Raw genomic sequence first — 23741 nt, 5'->3', positions numbered from 1 at the left:
TGCTATCCAGTCTTGCTGTAGAATTCTGGGTTGTTCCAGCTATTACTGGCTTATAAGATTTTTTTGCAAGTCCAATAAAGAGTTCTCTATTTAAACCAATAGTGGGAAATAGATAATGTGGTTTAGTTACACTCAAACTTTATGAAGCATGTAGAGATAATGAAGAGTGAGTTTGTAGCCCCAAAGAAATATGTATAACTAATATTTTTTAGGGTATGTTTTGGAGATTTCCATCCTTGTTCCAAGTTCTCTTTTTTTAGAACCATCTTCCTTGTCAAAGGAGAACAGATGGGCTTTCCATACACATTGATGGCTGTAGAATGATTCATAACAGGTTTTATGTGTCTCTCGGCTCCTGGAAACTTGAAAGAAACCTGTTCCTCTAGGGCTGAGTCAGCATCTGTGATGCCACAAAGCGAATGACTCATTGAGGTTGTTCCTATGGATCATTTGGAATTTCACTGATCGTGATGGTCCAACTCCCTCCATGGACTTTCTCAATGAAGCCTTTCTACCTCAAAATTCTGGGAACCTCTGGGGTCAGGTCAGGTGAAAATAAAGAACCTACGATTGGAAAGGAATAATGTGTAAAATTATTGGCTGGATCAATTTTATAAATGCATTGTTCCTTAGAAAGAAACAACTTTCTAGGTTATCCTTTTCCTTTGCCCTCTCTTTTTAACTTTTTTATTGAGACCAATATGAATTATAAGTCTTTCACAGTTGTATTTCAGGAACATAGTTACAGTGAATTGGGGCCATTCCCACCACCGGTGTTGACTTCCCTCCCCCAGAGTTCCCAGCATGCATCTCATACCACCACCCTTAGCCCCATGAACTGCTAGTGTAACAGGTCCATTTTGTGTATAGCTTGCTTGTTATAGTTTGGGTCTCTTGAGTCTATTGTCGTTGACTTTGGTTTGGGTATTTATCTTTGACCAATTTTTATGCTCCTGAGACCACTTGACCTCTGGATACTATCCACTTCTTTTTATTTTCTCCATTTGCAGGATGACATAAAAATATGAGGCAGAACTAGATGATTCATGTTCTATGATTCTATAAAAAAAAGGTGGGATCCCCTATCTAGAAGCTATAAATAAAATTAAAAGAAGAATAAAAGAAAAAATGGCAGATGTGGCAAGATATTTATTTTTTTTGCATAGGCACAGTAAATGTTGGGGGAAATTAGGAAATTTCCTTGGCCTAAGTGAGTGTTTTTCTACCCTTGAAGCATACTGTCATGAGCCTGACTACAGGCTCCAGGCATGTTAGTTGTCAAACCCCAAGGTCTTTATTGTCCCAGGAAAAGTTCTGCTCAGTCACAGTTGTCAAAGTCAGTCTTCTGAAATTAGAAATGTTTTTTGCAGAAGTCCTAGGATGAAGCCCTACAAAAGTCGTTCTTGATGGTCCCAGGATAAATTCTGCTCAGTTGCAGAACTTGTTGTTGACTACTTGTTGTAGTCAGTCTTCTGTAATTAGAGATCTTAATTTTTGCAGAGATCCATCCTAGGACAGTTTTTTTTCTGATTTCATCTCACTGTTAGGTGATGAGGGTAGGGCAACCTGCCCTTAGAGTAAGTTGTTGCTGTTTTCTCATTTTTAGAATGTTATATGAACCTACCCTGGAGCAAATTGATGCCAGAGCATTATTAGGGCCTCCCCAAGGGCAGTTTGATTCCTGATGCTGGTGCAGGAAATCTTGCCAGTTCTAAGGTTGGGATCTGGGATTTGATGTTGGATGTCGTTGCCTAGTCTGTTGAGGTCTAAGTCAAGTCCGCATGACAAATGTTCAGGATGGAAGGTGCCCCTGCATAATAAAATTTATGGGTTCTTATCTCTATTACATAAAAACTTCTTTCTATACATAAAATTTCCCCATTTTAGTGTGCAAATGCAAAAAAGGAATGATGTCATATTATAGTATTGTTGCATTAGGGGGTAAAAATGACAAACTATACAATCTCTGTGCCCTGGTTTTACCTGAGCTCTTGTCCTCCTTTCATCCCCCGTTTTTTTGGTGGGGTTTGGGCCACACCTGGTGATGCTCAGGGGTTACTCTTGGGTCTGTGCTCAGAAATTGCTCCTGGCTTGGGGGACCAAATGGGATGCCAGGGATCAAACCGTGGTCTGTCCTGGGTCAGCCATGTGCAAGGCAAATGCCCTAACACTGCACTATCGCTCCGTCCCCTATTGCTCCTTTTTAAACAAGTCACCTGTATGTAATATTGCAGAAAAGGGAGAGTTGACTACCAGAAGTGCTCTTTCTAGGCCAATTTAAGCAAGGGAAGGGAAATAATTAATTTCCATGAATAATACAGATATCTATTGACTTTCCTTTTGATTAGGTAGAAAATATGATAAAAATGGAAACATGGATCCTTGGTGGTCTATTAACTCTGAAGAAAAGTTTAAGGAAAAAACAAAATGCATGATTAACCAGTACAGCAACTATTACTGGAGGAAAGCTGGCTTAAATGTGAGTATAACTGGTGGTTAAAGGACATCTTGGAAGACATTTTCTCTCATTTGGACATTAGATTACTTTAGCCCATTGGTTCTTAATGTGTGGTTCCCAGACTGATAGCTTCAGCATCCTCTGTGGACATTTTTGGAAAGCAAATTCTTTACTTCGCCTTCCCCTAACTCTTCTCCTTTCTTTTTCCCTTTCTACCCCCTTACCCTTCCTCCTACTTTTCATTCCCCCTCCCTTCCTTCTTATTTCCTTCCACCTAAATAGAGTTTTTCTCCAGGCCTACTGACCTCAATTTTCTACTGTCTGTCTCAGTCTGACACTGTTTTTCACAAGCCCTTGTGTGAATGTAACACAAAGACAATTTGAGTCACAGCCTTAAATATTAAGTTGGCCTGCTAGATTCAGATTGATCTAGAAACTTTTGTAGCAAAGAGAAATAATATAATTCTCAAAAGTTTATATCTTGTATTGAAAACTATTTTTCCCAAACTACATATTAGATTTAATTAATTCAGATCAAACCTTACTAATTTGAATCTAGGAGTCTGAATCAGTTAGGAATACTTAGATTGGGCTGGAGCAATAGCACAGTGGTAGGGCATTTGCCTTGTACGTGGCCAATCTGGGACAGACCCAGGTTTGATCCCCAGTATCCCATATGGTCCCCAAGCCTGCCAGGAGTTATTTCTGAGTTCAGAACCAGGAGTAACTCCTAGTTATGCTGGTATGACCCCCTCAAAAGAGAGGAATACTTAGATAAAAGTTTTAAGTAGTGAAAATGACTTTTTAATGTGTTTCTTTTCTTTTAATAACTTTTATTTTGACCAAAGTGGCTTACAAATAATTCACAGTAGTATTTCAGGTACATACTGATATTGAATCAGGGGCATTCCTACCACCAATGTTGTCCTCCCTCCACTCCTCTTCCCAGCATGCATCCCATAATTGCCTCTCCTTTGCCCCTGGGCTGCTAGTATAAGTGGTCTCTTTGTATCTTGCCTGTTGTAAATTGGGTATCATTTCTGTTGTAGCTGGCTTTAGATTTGGTGTTCAAGTCTGATCATTTTTTATTTCTACTCAGTGTTCATATGACTGTTTGGTCTTGGTGCCCTCTAATGTGCTTATTTTCCATTATATAACTTTCACACAAAACAAATTTTATATGTCTATGTGGAAGCTTGGGGGTTCTTTTGAGCTTCCTTTCCATCTTCTTCCTTTTTCTTCTCATCACTTTCCCCTTCCCTTCTTGTTGTAATTCACAATAATCATCTTGATATACTCTTCCACATCATCCTGTATATATGTCATGACATCCTGATGAAAAGATATTTGCACTCGCTCATGTGTGTGCATGAGCACCTATGCACACAAATACTTTTAGTTTATTGATTTTAGTGGCTGCCTAAAAATCCATAACGTGAGTATAATGGAACATTTTCAGCTATCTTATTGAGGGCTTATAATTTGTTTCTGATTATATTTCCACTGTAAATGCTGCTACAATAAATATCCATCTATAAACATATTTATCCTCCCTATAAGATGGGTTCTTAGTGTCATCCAAAGTTATATTGTTTCATATAGGAAAGAGAAATAGTTTATTGAGCTTTATTTTTAGTTTATGATAATTAAAAATATATGGCTGGAGAGAGAGTACAGTAGATAGGGCAGTTGCCTTGCATATGCCAACCCTGGTTTTTTCTGAGGCATCATGTGTAGTCCCCTGGTTGGGACTGGAACAACAGTACAGCATATAAGGCTTTTGACTTGCATGCAGCTGAACTGGGTTTGAAACTTGGAACCCAATATGATCCTCCAAGTCCTTTTGGAGAGATCCCGAAGTACAGAGCCAGGAATAAGCCTGGAGAATGGCCAAATGTGCCCCTCCAAAGCACCATCCCTGGAACCTCACCAGGATTGATCCCTGAGCACTTCTTGGTGTGGCCCCCAAACAAAATTTATATATACACATATATACTTATATGTGTGTGCATAAATATGACCAAAGAGATACCCTAGGGGTCAAACTCTTGTCTTACATACAGTAGACCCTTGTTTGATTCTTGGTACAGCGTAGGGTCACTCTTGTACACAAAGTATAGTCCCTGAGTACAAACAGAAGTGGCCCACATATAATTAGATTCCTCTCAAAAATAGTTCCCACATTTCCATTCTGTAGGTTTCAATATTTTTTACTTCTTTTCTATTTTACTCTTAAATTATCATACGTATGAATTACTTTATCTATGGGATTTAATATGATAATTTATTTTTCTAAATGTATGCCTAATTGATTTGGGATCATTTAGTAAGTGATGCTTTTTTCACACTAATTTAATGTTTTGTCATATATTAGAATCTCATATATGCAGAGGTAAATTTCCTGATAATTTATTCTATTCTCTGAAGCTATATATTGGTTTCTATACCAATGCCTTATGGCTTTGTAGCTTTGTGGATTTTTATGGTATTTATCAATACAAATGTTCCCTTATTGTTCTTTTATGTACCTGTCTATTCTTAGCAAAATATACTTCTGCATATTTTTCAAGGCCATTTTATTTTCCTTACCATAGAAAAATCCCATTGGGATTTAAGTTAAATTATATATAACATAATGATATATTATATATAATTATGTGTATATTTATAAGTATAAACAAATATAAATATATAAATAAAATATTATGTTTATATTATAAATATGAATTTTATATTTATATATAATTATATATTACATATGATATATGTATGGAACTGATATTTATATATAGCTTTTTTGTTCAAGTACATGGTATATTTTTATATTTTGGTGGATGGTTTTGGCTTTCAAATATGAAATTACAGTTTTCCATATATAGCTTATCACATATATATTTTTCCTTTCCTTTATATTTCTGGTTTGATTTAGTTTTTATGTTGGTTACTCACTATTGTTTTCCTTTAGTTGTTCATTGAATTTCTTGTTCCTATCTTTGTAATTGTAAAAAATATTTCTTTCATTTTATAAGAGATCAGTAATGAAGAATTGTTTATAGCTTATGCTTTTGGGGTAAAACTTTCCTCTAAAATAGAAAGATTGTACACTCCCAGTTATTCTACGAGTATATTGATATGTTTTTAATGATTTTTTCCCAAGGGTCTGCTGGTCCTTTTCCAGGCATGTACTCCCCATGATATCTTTAGACCAGAAAAACACCCCAAATCTTTCTTATACTTCTCTTATATTTGAGTTTTATTTCACCAACTCACTGAGTTAGATACAGGTCCAAGTCTTTTGTTTTTTAATTTTTAAGCCATTTTTTACTTAGTCACTAAAACTTGCATTTATGTTACTTGTACTTTTATGGATACAACATTACAAAACTGTACCTGACACTAGAGAATACTTTTCCCTTCAGATCTAAATCTTGGTTCAAAAATTTAAAAGTTTTGGACTGGAGAACTAATACAGCTAGTAGGACACTTGCTTTGCATGTGGCTGACCCCAGTTTAATTCCTAGCATTCTATATTGTCTCTTGAGCTTGCCAGGAATAATTTCTGAGTGTGGTTTTATTTCCTGAGTATTTCTGGGCATGGTCCAAAACCAAAACAAAATATTTTTAATATTTTTAACATTTATTTATTCCTTAGTCTCAGAGTCTTGATTTGTAAAATTGACAACTATTTCTAAATGCATTAATTTGTTATTAGAATTAAATTAGTGAAGTAGCGCACATCAATAAGCTTGATGCCTGATCAATTAATTGGTTAGTTAAGTGGTCAATTAATGGTATGAAGTATTCCTAACACATTGAGACATTTTTATAGGTTTCTTTTCCTAGAGAAAAGAAAGCACAAAACTTGAAGGATGGGACAGAGCGGGTAGGGCATTTGTCTTGCATGCAGCCGACCCAGGTTTGATCCACCACATTCCATATGTTTCCTACGCACTGCCAGGAGTGATTTATGAACATAGAGCCAGGAGTAATCTCTGTGTACTGCTGGATGTGGGTCCCCTTAAAAAACACAAAACTGGAAAAACATGATAAAGCAGTAAAAGAGCAAGATTCTTGGAGTAAGGGTTATGTATCTTTTCTAATGATTATTCAGTGCAGGCATGAGAACAGATTTTTCATTGAATTGACATACATTTCGTCCTCATACTAGTCCCCAGTGGTGTACCTATTTCACGTTTAGGTAAATGCACTCAAGGGGATGGAAACTGGTGATAGAGTCTAGATTGGAGTTTCATTACTGTGACTCTGAAATCCATACTCTCTCTCATAATGCACTCTGATTCTCTTATTTTAAGTCCATTTTATACCAGGTTAGTGTGTTTGGGATGGGGATAGGCAGATTATTTTACATCATCCAATTTAACCAAAGTATCAGATCTTGAAAGATAATTCTGATAAACGTGTCCCATGGTTACAAGAACAATCAAAAAGACAGTATGGGAGAGGTGAATGGCTTCCTTTGAGGATATACAGGGCCATGTTTTTTCTCTCTCTGGCTCCATTTGTGCAACAATCCTCTATGCCCAACTCTATCTGTGTGGTGAATTGTAGGGAGAACTCTGAAGGATGCCACAGAAGCAGATGGTTAACAGCTGTTGTGTCCTGAGAGGCAAGCCTACGGCCATCTGGTCTACTGAGGTGGTCCACAGTAGGAAGAAGACAGGAGGCTGCTGAGGCAATTCCTGAAACCTCTAATTTAGATCAAGCATAGAGAAACAATGAAGGAGATTAAATTCAAGCATGAGTAAATGGAGTTTCATGGATGCACTAGTCCAAAACCACATTATCACCAGAGAACCATTTCCTTTCCAGATCCATATCTTGGTTCAAAAAATGAAAAGTTTTGGACTGGAGTTTTAGTAGGACACTTGCCAGGAATGCCAGAATCAAGAGGAAGTGAGACTTGGAAAAGGATCACATTTTGGAGCAAATATTGTGAAGCCTGCTTGGATTTGAATTCTTGAGAAATATTGGCAGTTCCATTCATTACTGTCTTAGGTCAGAATCACTAGAAGCAGAGTTCTAGATGATGTTTCCTCACTAAATGACTTATTACAGAATTAGTCTCAGGCTAAGGCTTCTCAGGAACATGAGGAGGGAAAACATGCTGGATTCTGGAGTTCAGCTCCACCTGCTCCTACAGTGGGGTTCTTACCATACATTATTCACAGTTCAGCAAAGGGCCGGATTAATCTAACTACACTTAAGGCAGTTACTGAGAGGTGGTGTGTCACCTCCCTCACCTCCATATTTTTTGGCTGAGGTGATCATCCTAAACTAAGGTTAATCTTTCTGAGTGTGGTAGCAGTTGCAGAAATAAGTGCTCAATTCTGGGAATCTGGAGTGGTACCAATAATAACAGTTAAGCTGTCTGAGCTTAAGATTCTTCATTTGTTGAACAAAGAGTATGATGGTACTCACCTTACAGGGTTGTCATGTGTGTAAAATAGGAATGGTACTTTTAGGGACTGGAGCTAGGAACATCCTAGGACATTACAGTGATGAATGTTTTCTAAAAATTTTGATTCGTCGGTTGAGTTTGGTACCCAAATTATTGGGTTCACATGAGAGTAGAGTACAATCCATGGCTCGCAAGTTTTGGTGTATTAGTTTCCCATTGCTGCAGTGATAAATTACTACAAGTCAAATTACTTGAAACATGAATTTATTACTTCCTAATTCTGGATGTTTGACTTAGGTCTCAGTGGTTTGATTCAAGGTGTCAGTAATGCTACATTTCTTTTTAGATGTTTAGGAGAGAATTTCTTTAGTGTGTATTCTTTGGTTCATGGCTACTTCTATCTTAAAGGCCAGCAACAACTGGTCCAATCTCACAATATATCACATTGCTGATGTTTATTCTTGCCTTTCTTTTTTTTTTTTGGTTTTTGGGCCACACCAGGCGGTGCTCAGGGGTTACTCCTGGCTGTCTGCTCAGAAATAGCTCCTGGCAGGCACGGGGGACCATATGGGACACCGGGATTCGAACCAACCACCTTAGGTCCTGGATCGGCTGCTTGCAAGGCAAACACCACTGTGCTATCTCTCTGGGCCCTATTCTTGCCTTTCTTCTATTTATATAAACATTATAATTACTTTGGATTCACCTAGAAAATTCAGGCTACTGCTTTTTATCAATATTTTAATATTTAAAAATCATCATTGGGCCAGAGCGGTGGCATTAGCGGTAAGGCATCTGCCTTGCAAGCACTAACCTAGGATGGACCACGGTTCAATCCCTTGGCGTCCCATAGGGTCCCCCAAGCCAGGAACAATTTTTGAGCACATAGCCATGAGTAACCCCTAAGCGTCACTGGGTGTGGCCCAAAACCAAAAGAAAAAAAAAAAAGAAAACCACCATCATGATGTAGATATCTTGGGGGATTATTAGTTGGCCTCCTCTGTAGGGACTGCCAAACTTTTCCTGCAAAGGTGCAGTTAGTAAGATAATGTAGGCTTCATGGAACTTAAAGTCTGTTGCAACTACTCTTTTGCCACTGTAGCAAGAGAACAATCACAAAAACAATATGTACATAAAAGTGCATGCCTGTACTACAAAACATGTCACAAAGTGCTATTATTCTTTTCATTTTCCCCGGATTCTCTGAAAAATAGCAATTCCTTTCTTGCAACCTGTTCATAACCAAGGACCAGGTTGAATTTGGTGTGTGGACTGTATTAGTTTAAACGGTACTTAGTTTTGTAAAATAATATTCAGTTTCTTTTCCCAAAGTAGGTGATATTTCTACCGCAGGGGAGTACTGATATTATCCAATAGAAGTAGCTGTGGCACAAACTAGGAGTACTTTTCGTTCACTTTCATTTCTTCTGCAAAGGAGACATTGGCTAAATAAGCTTGGGAGCCTCTCGTTTAGAACTTTTTTGTTCTTACTTTTTAAAGATTTAGGAAATAAACTTTAGCATGGGGGAAGAGAGCTCAAAGGGCTCGAGTTCATGTTTTGCATTCAGAACACCCAGTTGCTGTATTCGGACACCTACTACTGAGTCTGACCCCCAAATTAAGGATAATATAATATTTTCTGAGACAGTGAAAAATAAACAGCAATCAATTTTTTCTTAAAAGGAAACACCCTTCAAATGCCCAGAAGAATATCTTCTATATAGTTGGCTGGTTGTCATGCATATTGCAACCTCTGCCTCATGGTCTGCACTTCTGTTTGATGTCTGTTTCCCATGAGACTCACCTTTCCCTTTAATGTTTCATAGAAATTGTTGAAGGGAAAATGGTTGATGCTTGGCCTTGAAATCATCTTCCTGTGTGGATGGTACATTTTGAGACAGAAAAGAACACTGAGTATACCCAAATAAATTATATGAGTTAATAAAATGAACTAATCAGCATGTTGACATTTCTGTTATTTTTTCCTATTAAAACAGAGTCACTTAGAATATTGTTCACATTTTACTGGATCCAGCTGCATTGGTAAGAATAAAGAGGTGGGTGAGAAGGAAGTTGAAGCAGAATGAGAGAGAAAATGTTCTAGCAGGAACACCTTGCTGGGGCTTGTTTGCCATTTCACAATATATTCTTTCCACTTATGATTTATCGAGCATAATTTTCTCTTTGAAGTATGACATTTTTTCTTGCTGTCATGCCTATGCTTCTTGCTGAATGATGGTTGTAAAATGCTTATTTTTTTCTTTTCCTTTTGACTAGGTGAAGGGGAAGAGGACTCTGGGGGAAAACATTGCTGATAATGGAGGATTGCGGGAAGCTTTTAGGGTATGCATGTTTTCATTTAATAGACTCTTTTAAAGTAAAATTTATAAAAAATTAAAAAATGTTGGATGAGTACACCTCATTTTGTACCACGGACACTTTCCTGAGAAGTTAGAGTTTGGTAAACTTTTCAAAGTCTTGAAAATAGAATTATATTCCTCATTGATAGCACTATATTTCTATTATATGACTAGAACTCAGCTTCTTTTCGGGGGGAGGATTTTAGGCCACCCTAAAGAATAATACTGGCTAGACTTATTTTTACAAACCAAGATGAATTTTGCATCATGGTTCTTCTTCCACCCCACTGGCTGTAGTGGGTGGGTGAGAACAAGTTGAACTCTCCCAACAAGCGGATGATGATTGGGATGTTAGCTGAAGTTGTTCTCCAGAACAGGTGGGAACTAGACCTAGGCTCATGGGGTCATCTGCTAGACATTGCAGAAAGTGAGGGTTAGTTTGAAGGAGCTGGAAAGGTGAATGGAAAAATTTTGCCACCTAGTATGAACAGTGGTTCAATCCAATCGCCTGGGAAAACCTTCCTGATTAAGATGCTTTTGTTAAGGTCCCAGTGTGTGCCCACAAGTAGAGACAGGAATGAGAAACTTAAAGGAGAGTCAGAGATTTACTCAGGTCCATAAAATGAGAAGGGAATGTTGGGACCTGGGTTCTAAACAAGGAGGGACACCATTTTGTAAAGGCCACATGGAAGGCTTCTTCTCAGGTTCTGAGCAGTGAGAGATGCCATTTTTGTGGGAACCACATAGTATGGGCCACATGCTGGGTCTCCATAGGCCTTTTTTCATTAACACTCCCCAAGCTACCTGGCCATATCAGGTAGCCTATTAGGGAAGGACAATGGAGCAGTAGGAAGGTACCCTTAGACAATAGTCAATCATTTTGAAGATCAACAGAAAGCTGGAACCTCCCTATATCCTTTCCCTATATAATCTTCCTTATGACCTTGGGTAGGGTTCATTTCCTTAGGATATGACCCTTCCTGGCCAGTTTGGAGTCTCTTTGGCAAATGGATTAAAGTATTAAATGCTAAAAAGGAACAATACTGGCTAGGCTAGAAGAGACTACACTGGGTAAGGTGCTAGCAAGCCTTGCCAGCAGACAAATAAGGTTGATTCCTGTCACTTCATATGGTTCCCTAAGCACAGAGCCTGGTACAAGTTATGAGCACTGTTGGCGTGGCCCAAAAACTGAATTAAAAATAATGTTTAACATTAAGAAATCAATGCTAATAGTATTATAGACCATAAAACCAACAAATTATTTTTCAACATAAAAGAATCATTTGTTTAATGTATTTTTTAGAAAAGAAATTCACAGTAATCTAGAGCATGCCATGGAGATCTTTGTTTGAATCAATGATTCTTGTATACAACTTGCTCTTTAGAACTCCTCATATGAGTTTTACCTTTTGTGAAGTTAGAAATATTTTGTCACTTATTTTTAAGTGGTCTATTAACTTTACAATGACAAAGTCTTTGGTGTACTGTTTCTTGCCTCAGCAATTCTATATATTACATCACATAACTGTATATATTATATCACACCCCCAAATGTAGTTACCACCTACCACCCACTACCAACCAAATGATACCCCCTACCAGTTTTACCCACCTCCTGCTCTCTAGTAATAACCACACTATTTTCAGAGACTATTTGTTATTCTTTTATTTTTCCTTGCTGTGTTTCTTTATAATAATCCACATAAATAAAATTGTGCAGTATTTTGCATTTCCTTATATTTCTTCTTATTTATTATTATTATTATTTTGCTTTGGGGCCACACCTGGCTGTGTTCAGGGATTACTCCTAACTCTCTGCTCAGGGATCACTCTTGGGGAGACTCAAGGTTTCCAAGGATAAAACAGTATTATTTCTGTAGGGCTTTCTTAGCAGCCCTACCTGCTGTTCTATCATTCTGACCCACACATAGGTGTTCATTTCCATGGATATTCCTTAAAAAACTAGAAATTGAGCTTCCATATGATCCAGCAAAACCACTCCTAGGGATATACCCTGGGAACACAAAAGCACAGTTCAGTAAACTCTTTGCTTCAGAATGTTCATTGCAGCACTATTCACAATAGCCAGAATCTGGAAACAACCTAAGGGCCCGAGAATAGATGAGTGGGTAAAGAAACTGTGGTACATGTACATAAAGGAATCTATGCAACTGTTAGAAAAGGGAAATTATGCAATTTGCTTATGCATGCATTATGGATGTAGAGAGTATTATGCTGAGCAAAATGTGTCAGAAGGAGAGGGAGAAACATAAAAATTTTCACTCTTTTGTGAGATATAAGAGAGACAGTATGGTAATAGTATCTAGAGATAATAGAGATGAGTGCCAGGATGATCAGTCCATGGTAGGAAGCTTGCCACAAATAGTGTAGAAGTGCAGTTAGGACAGAGAAGCTCCAATAAGGTAATGATAGCTGGAAATGGTCACTTTGGACAAGAACTGGGTGCTGAAAGGAGATAAAGTGATATGCATAATACCTCCTCAGGAACAATAGTTCAAACCATAGTATCTAAGAGGAAAAAAGGAAGAGAAAGAGGTAGGGAGTAAATTAACTGCTCCAGAGGAAGGCAGGGGGAGGGCATGAGGGAAACTGGGGACACAGGGCAGGACACTGGTGAAGGGTGTATAACAATGTATGACTGAAACTCAATCATGAACAACTTTGTGACTCTAGTGTTTAAATACAGTAATAAAAGACATTTTATATCCTTGATGCATTTTGCACATGGTGAAGGATATATTGAATAGCACTCAACTGAAGAAAGAAAAGTGAGTCATTTTTGCAGAGCATCATTGATTCTGCTTCTCTCAACAGGCTTATAGGAAATGGATTGATGATACAAGGCAGGGAGTTGAGGAGCCACTCCTACCAGGCATTGCATTCACCAACAACCAGCTCTTCTTCCTGAGTTATGCTCATGTAAGTGGATTGAAGAAAAGGCAACTGAGTGTGCAACTCAGTTTTCTTGGTAAAATAGTTTAGTGACCTAAATTGGTTTTTAGCTAAAGTTGATATTATCATTGACTTTCAGAATATACTTCACCTTCTAAAAGTTCTATGGGACAAACATAACTAAGTCCATTAAGAGACTTTTCTGGTTTTGATTTTTTTTTAATCAAGCCAGCCCTATGCTAAATTACTTGATTTTACTCTACAACATCCTGATTTTTTGTTAGCATTTTTGTGTTTTTTGTTTTTGGGTCACACCTTGTGATACTCATAGCTTAGATACTCAGATACTCCTAGCTCTGGCTTAGGTATTACTTCTGGCAGTCTCAAAGGTTGAGGATGTAACTTGGGTCAGTATCTGTAAGACAAGCACCCTACCTACTGTATTATTTCTCTGGCCACTGTGTCCTGACTTTTTAATGTACTTGATACTCTTGTATTTGTTTTTTAAATATCTTTATTTAAACATCTTGATTACAAATATGATTTTGATTAGGTTTCAGTCATGTGAAGAACACCCCCCTTCACCAGTGCAACATTCCCACCACCAATGTCCCAAATCTCCCTCCATCCCACCCCACCCCACCTGTACTCAAGACAGGCTTTCCAGTTCTCTCATTCATTCACATGGTTATGGTAGTTCTCAGTGTAGTTATTTCTATAACTGCACTCACCACTCTTTGTGGTGAGCTTCATAAAGTGAGCTGGAAGTTCCAGTCCTTCTCTCTTTGTCTCTGAGGATTGTTGCAAAAATGACTTTTATTTTTCTTAAAACCCATAGATGAATGAGACTATTCTGTGTCTATCTCCCTCTGACTTATTTCACTCAGCATGATAGATTCCATGTACATCCAAGTATAGGAAAATTTCATGACTTCATCTCTCCTGAAGGCTGCATAATATTCATTGTGTAGATATACCACAGTTTCTTTAGCCATTCATCTGTTGAAGGGCATCTTGGTTGTTTCCAGAGCCTGGCTATTGATCTCAGGCACTGTATATGGTCTTCTGAGCCCTGCCATAAATGATTCTTGAGCGTAGATCCTGGCATAGTGGGCAAGCTTGGGCTCATGTGTCAAAAATGGTCTATTATCTTTCTCTGTAAATACTTATTTATTTCTCCTCAATATATTGCCTGAACATTGTTCTATAGGAGCAGTGTTAAATAATAAAAAAAAACAGAGACCTTATGAACAGCAAAGTTGTCCCAAAGCCTTACTGTCTGGCCTTTTGCAGAAAAGTTTGCTGACCCATTTTCAAAAATCACAAGGTCCCTCAGGTTTTACTACTTATATCCTAGTTAATGTCCTTTGCCAAGGAAGTAAAATAACTGGTAGTAACATTACAGTCCTTATTCTGAAATATCTCCTTGTTTTAAAATCTTAAACAATATCTGATTATTTTAAACTAAAGAGATTTAGGAAAAAGAAAATCTATTTTATATTACTAATGAGAAATTTATCTTGGAGATTTTTATTCTGATATAGTGAGATTTTTTTCAGTCCTTTGCACATTGGAGCAAGTCTGCTTATAGGGGCTTAAGTTATTTTCCCTCCTCGGAAGGTAGGTCGGAAAGAAAAGTAACTCTAACATGCTTTTAGGAATTTCTAACTTGATATGTGATGCATACTATGTATGAAGAAATAGCATAACTAAAAATTAAGTAAAATTAAATGCTAGGAAACACCTTATGTTAGCTTATAAAAATTGGTAATCTCACAATAAAACGGAAAGAAATTGAGTGGAGGGGAAGAAGAGATAGATGAGAAGCAATGGAGGTCAGAGGCCGAAGGGATTCAGATATATTGGTGGTGTTAGGAATGACAGAGCTAAATATCCCAACTAAAGAGTCAGCAATGGTGCTGAAATCATGAAACTCAAACAAAGGAATTCAAAAAGGTATCTGTCAAGATGGCACACTGTGGGTGGGGCTTAGGGGAGGGAAGCTGCTATATTGGTAGAAGGAAGTTGACACTGATGGTAGAATCGGTGCTGGGATATTGTATGTCTAAAAGTCAATTATGAATAACTGTATATCTCAGTGCTTTAACAGAATTACATTTAAAAAGTTTCTTCAATGTAAAATCGAGAGTCACAGTTTCATCAAAAGCCTATGCAGTATACACATTTTCTTCCTTTCTATATCCCTACAGTTGCTGTTAACTTTTTTCCTAATGAGATCAGGGAGATAGCTCAAGTAGTAGAATACAGACCTATCATGTGTGAGGCGTCAAGTTTGATGCATCACAACACAGTCCCCAGGACTATTAATTGTGTATATGCTAATTCCCCAGGACTTTTGAGTGTGGCATTGGTAGTATCTAGCACCATTTTATGCTGTCTTTGTGATCCCTCAGCACTTCTAGGTGTGGACCCGATAACCTCCAAATACACCACCAGGTTGGCGTGAGGTCCCTGAATACTTGCAGATGTGGTCCCTTTAAAAATATTTTTATTAGAAATGTTTCTGGGGGCCATAGAAATGGTACAAAGGTGAGGCACTACTTTGGTCATCGTCAACATTAGTTCAACACATAGAACCATCAGGAGTTCTGGGTACAGAGCCACACATAAGACTTGAGCATCACTGGAGTAACCCAAATAACTGTCCCTTCAAATTATTTTATTCATATATATTTTATCCTTTGACTTCTCCCCACTCCTACTTCTACTTAATTGGAGGACACTCATTGAGCTTTTTCTGGGGACCATAAATAATCTAGATAATCTCATATCTTCCTCCTACCATAAACTTCCCCAGATGGTGTTTTAAGATGCAATTTTTACTGGATTAGGAAGATACTATAGGGGTGAAAGTATACATGGCAGGAAGTAAACCTGTCCCCATCCCTAGTACCACATCGTTCCTGAGCATTGTGGGGTATATCTCTAAGCACCACTCGGGTGACCCTGGTGATCCCTGGCACTGAAGGGTCTAAGAAACATCCTGTCATTGGGACCTTATATTGAATTGTTAGTCAGATTGACCCCAGGTCCCTTGCTTTGGAGGCTCCAAAAGTAATTTTTGTTATTTTCCTATTAAAAGAAAACTATTACAAATGATTGAATGTACTTTTAAAACTTTTAGGTGGAGTTTGGCTACTGGACACCATTTCTTCTCTGTTTCAGGTTCCTCTTGCTGTCCATTATGCCCCTTCTAGCCAGCCAAGTCTTGGGTGTTTTTGGTTTAGTTTAGATTTTGCCACCAGTTCTTCCCTTCATGTGGAATTTTCTCATTATATTCATTTATATGTATCGTATCTCAACAGACAATTCACGTCAGGATTAAGAAGGTTAATGGTGCAAGAACAGACAAGTTTATTTTTATTCCTGTGCCATATCCATTGTGGCTCAGGAGTGAGACTCAATTTCTTTTTTTTTTTTTTTTTTTTTTTTTTTTTTTTTTTTGGTTTTTGGGTCACACCCGGCAGTGCTCAGGGGTTATTCCTGGCTCCAGGCTCAGAAATTGCTCCTGGCAGGCACGGGGGACCATATGGGGCGCCGGGATTCGAACCGATGACCTCCTGCATGAAAGGCAAACGCCTTACCTCCATGCTATCTCTCCGGCCCCGAGACTCAATTTCTAATTGTCACTCAGAAACCTGGCTTGAGGAGTGTTTAGTGACACTCCATGATCACTCTAGAAGTAGGAAAGAAATATGAGGTAATGTGCACTGGCTTTTAACATAGTGTCTTAAGTTGTTCTTAATATTCTAAAAGCTTCTGTCAGTAGTTTTCAAACTTCTACCACGAAGTGATATATGCCACTTCTTGCACTTCATTGGACACAGCAAGTATTTATCCATGTGTACCTCCAAAGAAAATGGAAGAGAGCCCTCTTATTCAAAGTTTGGAGGATGGTAAGGCAAACAAGGCACCCAGGGTGAGAAATACTAATTTTTGATGAGCAAGCTAGATGGTTGCTTCATGTTATTGATTTGGATGTGTATGGTTAAATTTGATAAGAGCCATTATTCTAAGCATTGCAATAATTGAATGACTACATTGCCCAATTTCTGGGCAAATACACTCTATTCTTGATTTAAATCATTTGTCTGGAAACCTTCCTAATATAATCAAAGTGTAGAATTATTCAGTATGATAAACCTTCTGCTCTGGAAGTTAAAATAATAGATGGTACTACTGATGAGAATTTTATCTTAAATATTTTATCTGAAATTTTATCTACTAAAATTTATTAGCATCCATTGATTCTAAAATTACTCCTGTATAACTTGTAGAAGTTAAGCCAATGGAAAATTTGTAATTGGAATGAAAATATAATTATTTGAATACTTTTCTCTTTTAGGTGAGGTGCAATTCCTACAGATCAGAAGCAGCCCGAGAGCAAATCCAAATTGGTGCTCATAGCCCCCCTCAGTTTAGGTAAATACACAGATGGGTGACACAAGCATGAATCTTGCCCCCTCCTCTCTGAGCCAGTCAATCCAGTGCTCCACCAAAGGGATGATCTGAATAGAAGCCCGTGTTATGAAAGGTGGTATCTCCATTTTGTAGTTTAAAAATATGGCCAAACAGAAGCTAAGCATATTGTTTTGCATTTGTAGGAGTTTGGGTCCAGTCTCTCAAGTAAACTTTTGTAGGTGACAGTAGTAACAAACTTCTGGTCTAGTGGAATATAAATATGTCCATAAAATTGTACAGGACTCCAAAGGTAATTTGTAATCCAGATTATAGCTGGATACATAGCTTTCATACCAATCCCTATGGATTAGACTCCAGCTTTTGAAAGGCAGAAATCTATCGATGTCATGAATTCCAGAGTGCTTGGTAGGTTTGGTATACCTAACTACGTATTTATTGTCTCCACACCGAAATGTCTCGATTCTTTTAGACAGGGATGAGGTTTTTTTGTCCAGGGTCATAAGATATCAATAGTTCTAATTTATTTTGTGTTCTAGAATAGCCTATTTAGTGTTTTTTGTTCTTTTATCCAACCAGCTAACAGACATGAATGAGGGCCCACTTTCTAAATAACTCTAAACACAAAACTGAATATATGGTGATATTTTGCTATTATAGTTTATCTAGAGTCAATGTGCTTCTTGTATTTTAGTTTGAATCATATTTTGAAACAATTGCTTATATTGAAGGGAAAAGTATTATGAATTACAATATGATTTAATTATCAGAATGTATAAAATATGAAGTAAAAATAAAATGAAGTTAATATTTCTTATTCTATGCTAGGCTTCTAGCATTGTTTGAAGCAATTTTTCCATAGTGGCAGGCAAAAATTATAATAGGAAATCCAAGAAACCATAATTTATATTTATTCATTATTTGATTAGAACCTATTATATCTGAATATCTTTATATTTAATGTTTAAATGAATCTATTTGCATATTGCAAGAAAATAATCTAAAAGTTCTCATCTCATTCCTAAAACCTTGCCTCAGAAATTGACTATAAATTACCCAATAGCATAAAAATCTAATCACTGTGTTGGAAATTCTTCCCCACTGGGCTAAAATGTCAAGAATGGTGACAGTCTTTAATAGTCTAACATGTGCCCTCACTGACAAATGCTGCATATGAAACCACACAGTAGATTACTCATCAGATGAGTTTTTAGAAACTAATTTCCTTTTACTAACGAGTTGCCTGTAACACTGAATTTTATCTGATAATTTCCAGAGTATGTATACTAATTATCAGCTAAATTCTATCTTTAACACTTGCCCAGGGTGAATGACACTATAAAATATGCAGCCTTACCCATACATCCCAGATAAAGCACAAGAGATTTAGAGAATTTTTTTGGATACAGGCCATTAAACTCATTCAGATGCCTGTAGGTGCAAAAGCCATTAGGAAAGAAACAGTCAGTGACTGAGAATGCGGAATTTCCAGTCAGTCCTTTGGATGTGTGTTGAGTAAGAAATAGATGGTTGGGGGGGGGGTTCCTTTGACAACTTGTTAGTGATGTGTCCAGTAGCTAGAGATTTTGAGTGCAGCAGAAACCACATAACAGGAAAAGCAACAACAAGTGGGAGTTACTATCAAAATACTGAGGAGAAAGTCAGTCTTTACTGCAGTTTAGAAACTTGCAGAAAGAAACACCTGATTTGGGGAGTATATTCCAGTAAAGCCTTGCTCATCTACAACAATTAGATACCCCATATTATCTTTTTTGGTACAATCCAAATTCTAGGTAACTTTGGATCCTTGAAATCTTCTAGTGATACAGAGAAAGTTTTTTGTTTTGTTTTGGTAACTGAGTGAGTTATTTGAAGATGGTAGGAAATACAACTGTGTAAATGGATCTTTTCATTGAGGGAAAGAAGTTCAAATACATCCTGTGTGTTTCTTTCAGAGGAAATTTAAACAGGCAAAGTTCATCTGGGTTGGCAGAGGCCAGACTAGTAGTTATCCTTGGAAATACTCTAGGTGAGGCACACAAGGGAGCCTTCTACGTGCTGTAAATACCCCTTGTCTTAATCTGTATGGTAGTAGCATGAGTGTCTACACATGAGAAAAAATCATTAGACTTAATATAAATGTGTGCGCTTTGCTCTGTACAATGTGCCTGTCATATATAAGGAAAGTGAAACATTGTCAACTCATACTGTGTGCAAATTTGTGACTTAACAGCAATTTATGCCTACTTTGGAATTGCAACTCCTGTAGTTGTAAATCTCACCATTTATAGGAATTTGCACATTGATAGGAATATATAGGCTTGTATAGCTTTCGAAAGCCAATCACTGTAAATTCTAAAGATGATATGAATTTGAAGAATTGGAAGGAACTTATCGGATGGGCCTGGAATTCAGGATATATGAGTTCTAATCTGAGTTCTGGTCTTTGGAACATTATCTTACAGCCAATTAGTTATGCAGCGAAACTATTTGTGAGGAAAATGCTTGTGGAGAAACTTCTCAACACAATTTACTTAATCATTTGGAGTTTTATATCTTACCATATATGTAGTTTAAATGCATGCCATATCCCTGTGAGCCATATTCTTCTACAGTTTTTACCTAGAACCTATTGATCTTTAATAATCAAATGACATGTGCTCTGACATCTCTTTTTCAGGGTCAATGGTGCAGTTAGCAACTTTGAAGAATTCCAGAAAGCTTTTAATTGTCCACCCAATTCCACGATGAACAGAGGCACAAACTCCTGCAGGCTCTGGTAGCTGGACAGCTGGTTTATGCTACCTTGAGAGAAGCTATGTGGTGGGTCCCTGAGAAGATGCCACTGTGTGTTCATCACCTACTGCTTTAGGCTCTATTCCCCTGATGAGTTTTACTGTTAATGTGTCTTTATTATTTGGGTATTGTTGGGATCCAAATAATGTTTAATCAAGTGATAGGGCTTTAGAAATGGAATAGAATAATTAACCTCTGTATGTTTCTTTGGAACACCAAACCAACCCCAATAAATCTCTCGGCAATGTTTGTTAAAACATATCTGCTGTTGTCCATTCAGTACATGTGCCACAGCTAAGGGGTACATTCAGTTTTAATCTATAACTTTGCAGGTGCTGAGGTAGAATATATCCAGGAAAAAATTCAGCCTATTAAATTTGGAGACCTCTATGATGAGGACACTTAGGTCTATCCCTTTGAAATCGTACTGCTCTGTAGAGCACAATGCTGAAATTTATACATCTTGAAGCCTTAGCTCTGAGGTAAATGATAAAGTTTTGGAATATTCATGTTGGTAATTTTGCAAAAGTTCTTTCTTTGGGATTTGAATCATTTAGAGATGAAAACATGCCTTGGAGCTGTAATGTAGGTGAACACCTATTCAAATTGCCATAAACAAAACTGGCAGAAAGGCTAGTTGCTGGAGGTTTTGAGTTTGTCAAATGAAAAAAGAGGGAATGTATCTTTAAATCTCAGAAAAAGTCAAATCAATGATATTCATATATGGGCACCATCCTGTTTCTGCAATGAGCAGTCATTGAGAAGTTGATTTCCCTATTATTATTTTTCCCTATTATTTAATATTTAATAATACAACTATGACTATTCCCTATTATTTACCCATTATGGCTAATTCCTCACTTGGGATATAGGGCTTTTATGTCTCTTTACTGCAAGGGACAGATACCACGTGGAAGAGAAGAAAAATTGCTCTCCTGTTTTGGCTGAGGTGCCACCCATCTTTTAGAAAGCCTTTGAAAAATTTCTTTATTTAAGATATTTTAGAATCTACCAATTAAATGAAGTTTCCTGCAAGTCCAAAGAAACATGAATTTTACATTCTATGTCTTCTAAAGAATTTATAAGAAAGGGCAGCACCACATTTTTCATCTTTAGTACTTTATTTTATTTTTGTTTTGTTGTTTTTGTTTTGGGGCCACACCTAGTGATGCTCAGGGGTTACTCTTAGCTATGTGCTCAAAAATTGCTCCTGGCTTGGGGGACCATCTGGGGGATCAAACCGCAGTCCGTCCTAGGCTAGCGCAGGCAAGGCAGATGCCTTACCACTTGTGCCACAGCTCCAGCCCCTAGTACTTTATTTTTAAGTGAAATCCTCCACTTCTAGTTTGGGGGTTTGTAAGGTAAAATCCAATGGACTTCAACTCATTTCCTGATACTTCCAAGTTTCTGAATATAGACATTTCCCAGCTCCCTTTATATTACTCATTGCTCGTATGGGTCTGGGTTAAAAACGCTAATAGGAAAATTTCAAATAAAAACAGACAAACCAAACAGCACTATTTTTCATCCTGGGATTTGACATCCATATATGTGTAAATATATATGTATATTATAAGCACAAATATACGCAGTGTATGCCATGTCCTTTTGTAACCATGAGAACTGCTGAGGAGAGAAAAATGTAGGAGCATCACTAAGAGGAAAATAACTACACTTCATTAGTTAGATAAGAATGATTTTGTGGGGGCCGGAGAGATAGCATGGAGGTAAGGCGTTTGCCTTTCATGCAGGAGGTCATCGGTTCGAATCCCGGTGTCCCATATGGTCCCCCGTGCCTGCCAGGAGCAATTTCTGAGCCTGGAGCCAGGAATAACCCCTGAACACTGCCGGGTGTGACCCCCCCCCCAAAAAAAAAGAATGATTTTGTATATTTACCTGGCAGGGGAGATACCATGATCACGAAGGTGGTTTCCCCAGGGCGAGGCTTATCCATTGCACTCCGGATGTGCTGACCCCTGCGATTTCCTCAAATGTGGGAAACTCGACTGCATAATTTGTGGTAGTGGGGAAAAAAATGAATGATTTTGCCCTTAACTTCCTCCTCTCCAAGTTGATAAACTTCTGAAGGGCAGCTACCTTTTACTCCTCTGAACTAGGGCATAAAGTAACCTCAGTTTTATTTTTAAAAACAAACTGCATTAAGTTAGGAATCCTGGAAATTTATTTTCCTGAAGAAGCATCTGATTTCCATAGGTGTACAAGATACTTCCTTTTATTCCTGTACTTAGACATTTAACATTGAGGTTTTTTATCCTTAATCATTTTTTTTAGATTTATCTTTTCCTTTTTCTCATTACCTTTTTTCCAATCTCATATATCCTCTAACACTAAACTATTTATCTGTCCCCTATATTTCTCTTTGAATCCCCAAAGAAACACATTCCCGCAAATCAGCGAAACTGTCTGATAAATGCATAGAATTATTATTTTGGAAATTGAAATGGCAGAGTCACTGATTTAAAAAACTGGTAGATGATTAGTGAGGTCTTTAGTTTTCCTAAGTGATATAGCTCCTTTATCATGGGTAACCATATATAATATAAAGATATAAATTAAAAATACTCATAACCATACCTTTGATAACCTATATAAAGATAAAGCAAACCCAGAGCAGAAATACAAAATAACTATGATTAGCAGGAATAAATTTCTCATAGAGTGGCATTTACAAATACATGCCCTTGTCTAGAAGTTGAGAATACACTTTTGTCTCTTTTCTTTAATATAGATAGCTAAAAGAAACAGATCGGGGGGCCGGAGAGATAGCGTGGAGGTAAGGCGTTTGCCTTTTATGCAGGAGGTCATCCGTTTGAATCCCGGCACCCCATATGGTCCCCTGTGCCTGCCCGGAGCAATTTCTGAGCCTGGAGCCAGGAATAACCCCTGAGCACTGCCGGGTGTGACCCAAAAACCACAAAAAAAAAAAAAAAAAGAAACAGATCGGATGGGGGTCTGTGTTCACTTTAATGCAAATGGCTAACCAGCTGTTCCAACACCACTTGTTGAAGAGGCTTTCCTCCATTTTGCACTTCTTGCCCCTTCATCAAAAATTAATTGATAGTATGTCTGGGGAACATTCTCTGAATACTCGTCTATTCCACAGATCTGAGAATCTGTCTTTATTCCAACACCATGCTGTTTTAATAACTATTGCTTTGTGATACAATTTAATCCCAAGGATTGCTTTAACTATCCATGGGTGATTATTGTTCCAAATGAATTTCATGAGTGTTTGATCCTTTGAAGAAAGTCATGGTATCGTTGGAGGGATTGCATTAAATCTGTACAATGAGTTGGAGAGTATTGCCATTTTAATGATGTTAATCCTGCCAAT

General features: G+C 37.5%; 1 protein-coding gene and 1 non-coding gene across 3 annotated transcripts in view; both read left to right on the top strand.

The window, feature by feature from the left end:
* PHEX (phosphate regulating endopeptidase X-linked) overlaps window positions 1-20395 on the top strand; it is a 235341-nt gene extending 214946 nt beyond the window's left edge. Inside the window, exons 18-22 of one of the 2 annotated variants that reach the window (XM_049767418.1) lie at window positions 2349-2479; window positions 10155-10220; window positions 13073-13177; window positions 17517-17593; window positions 20271-20395. In XM_049767418.1, coding sequence (XP_049623375.1) covers window positions 2349-2479; window positions 10155-10220; window positions 13073-13177; window positions 17517-17593; window positions 20271-20373 — 482 coding nt within the window. In that variant the 3' untranslated portion in view covers window positions 20374-20395. The remainder of the gene's footprint in view (window positions 1-2348; window positions 2480-10154; window positions 10221-13072; window positions 13178-17516; window positions 17594-20270) is intronic. The other variant, XM_049767420.1, reaches the window with a different exon arrangement.
* A 1879-nt stretch (window positions 20396-22274) lies between these two features.
* On the top strand, window positions 22275-22440 carry LOC125999916 (U1 spliceosomal RNA). Its single transcript, XR_007492350.1, has one exon. It is a non-coding gene; the product is annotated as a U1 spliceosomal RNA (small nuclear RNA).
* The last annotated feature ends 1301 nt before the right edge of the window (window positions 22441-23741 follow it).

The sequence above is a fragment of the Suncus etruscus genome, chromosome X (assembly GCF_024139225.1).
Source record: "Suncus etruscus isolate mSunEtr1 chromosome X, mSunEtr1.pri.cur, whole genome shotgun sequence".
Lineage (NCBI taxonomy): Eukaryota > Metazoa > Chordata > Mammalia > Eulipotyphla > Soricidae > Suncus > Suncus etruscus.
This window is presented reverse-complemented; position numbering and strand designations above follow the sequence as displayed.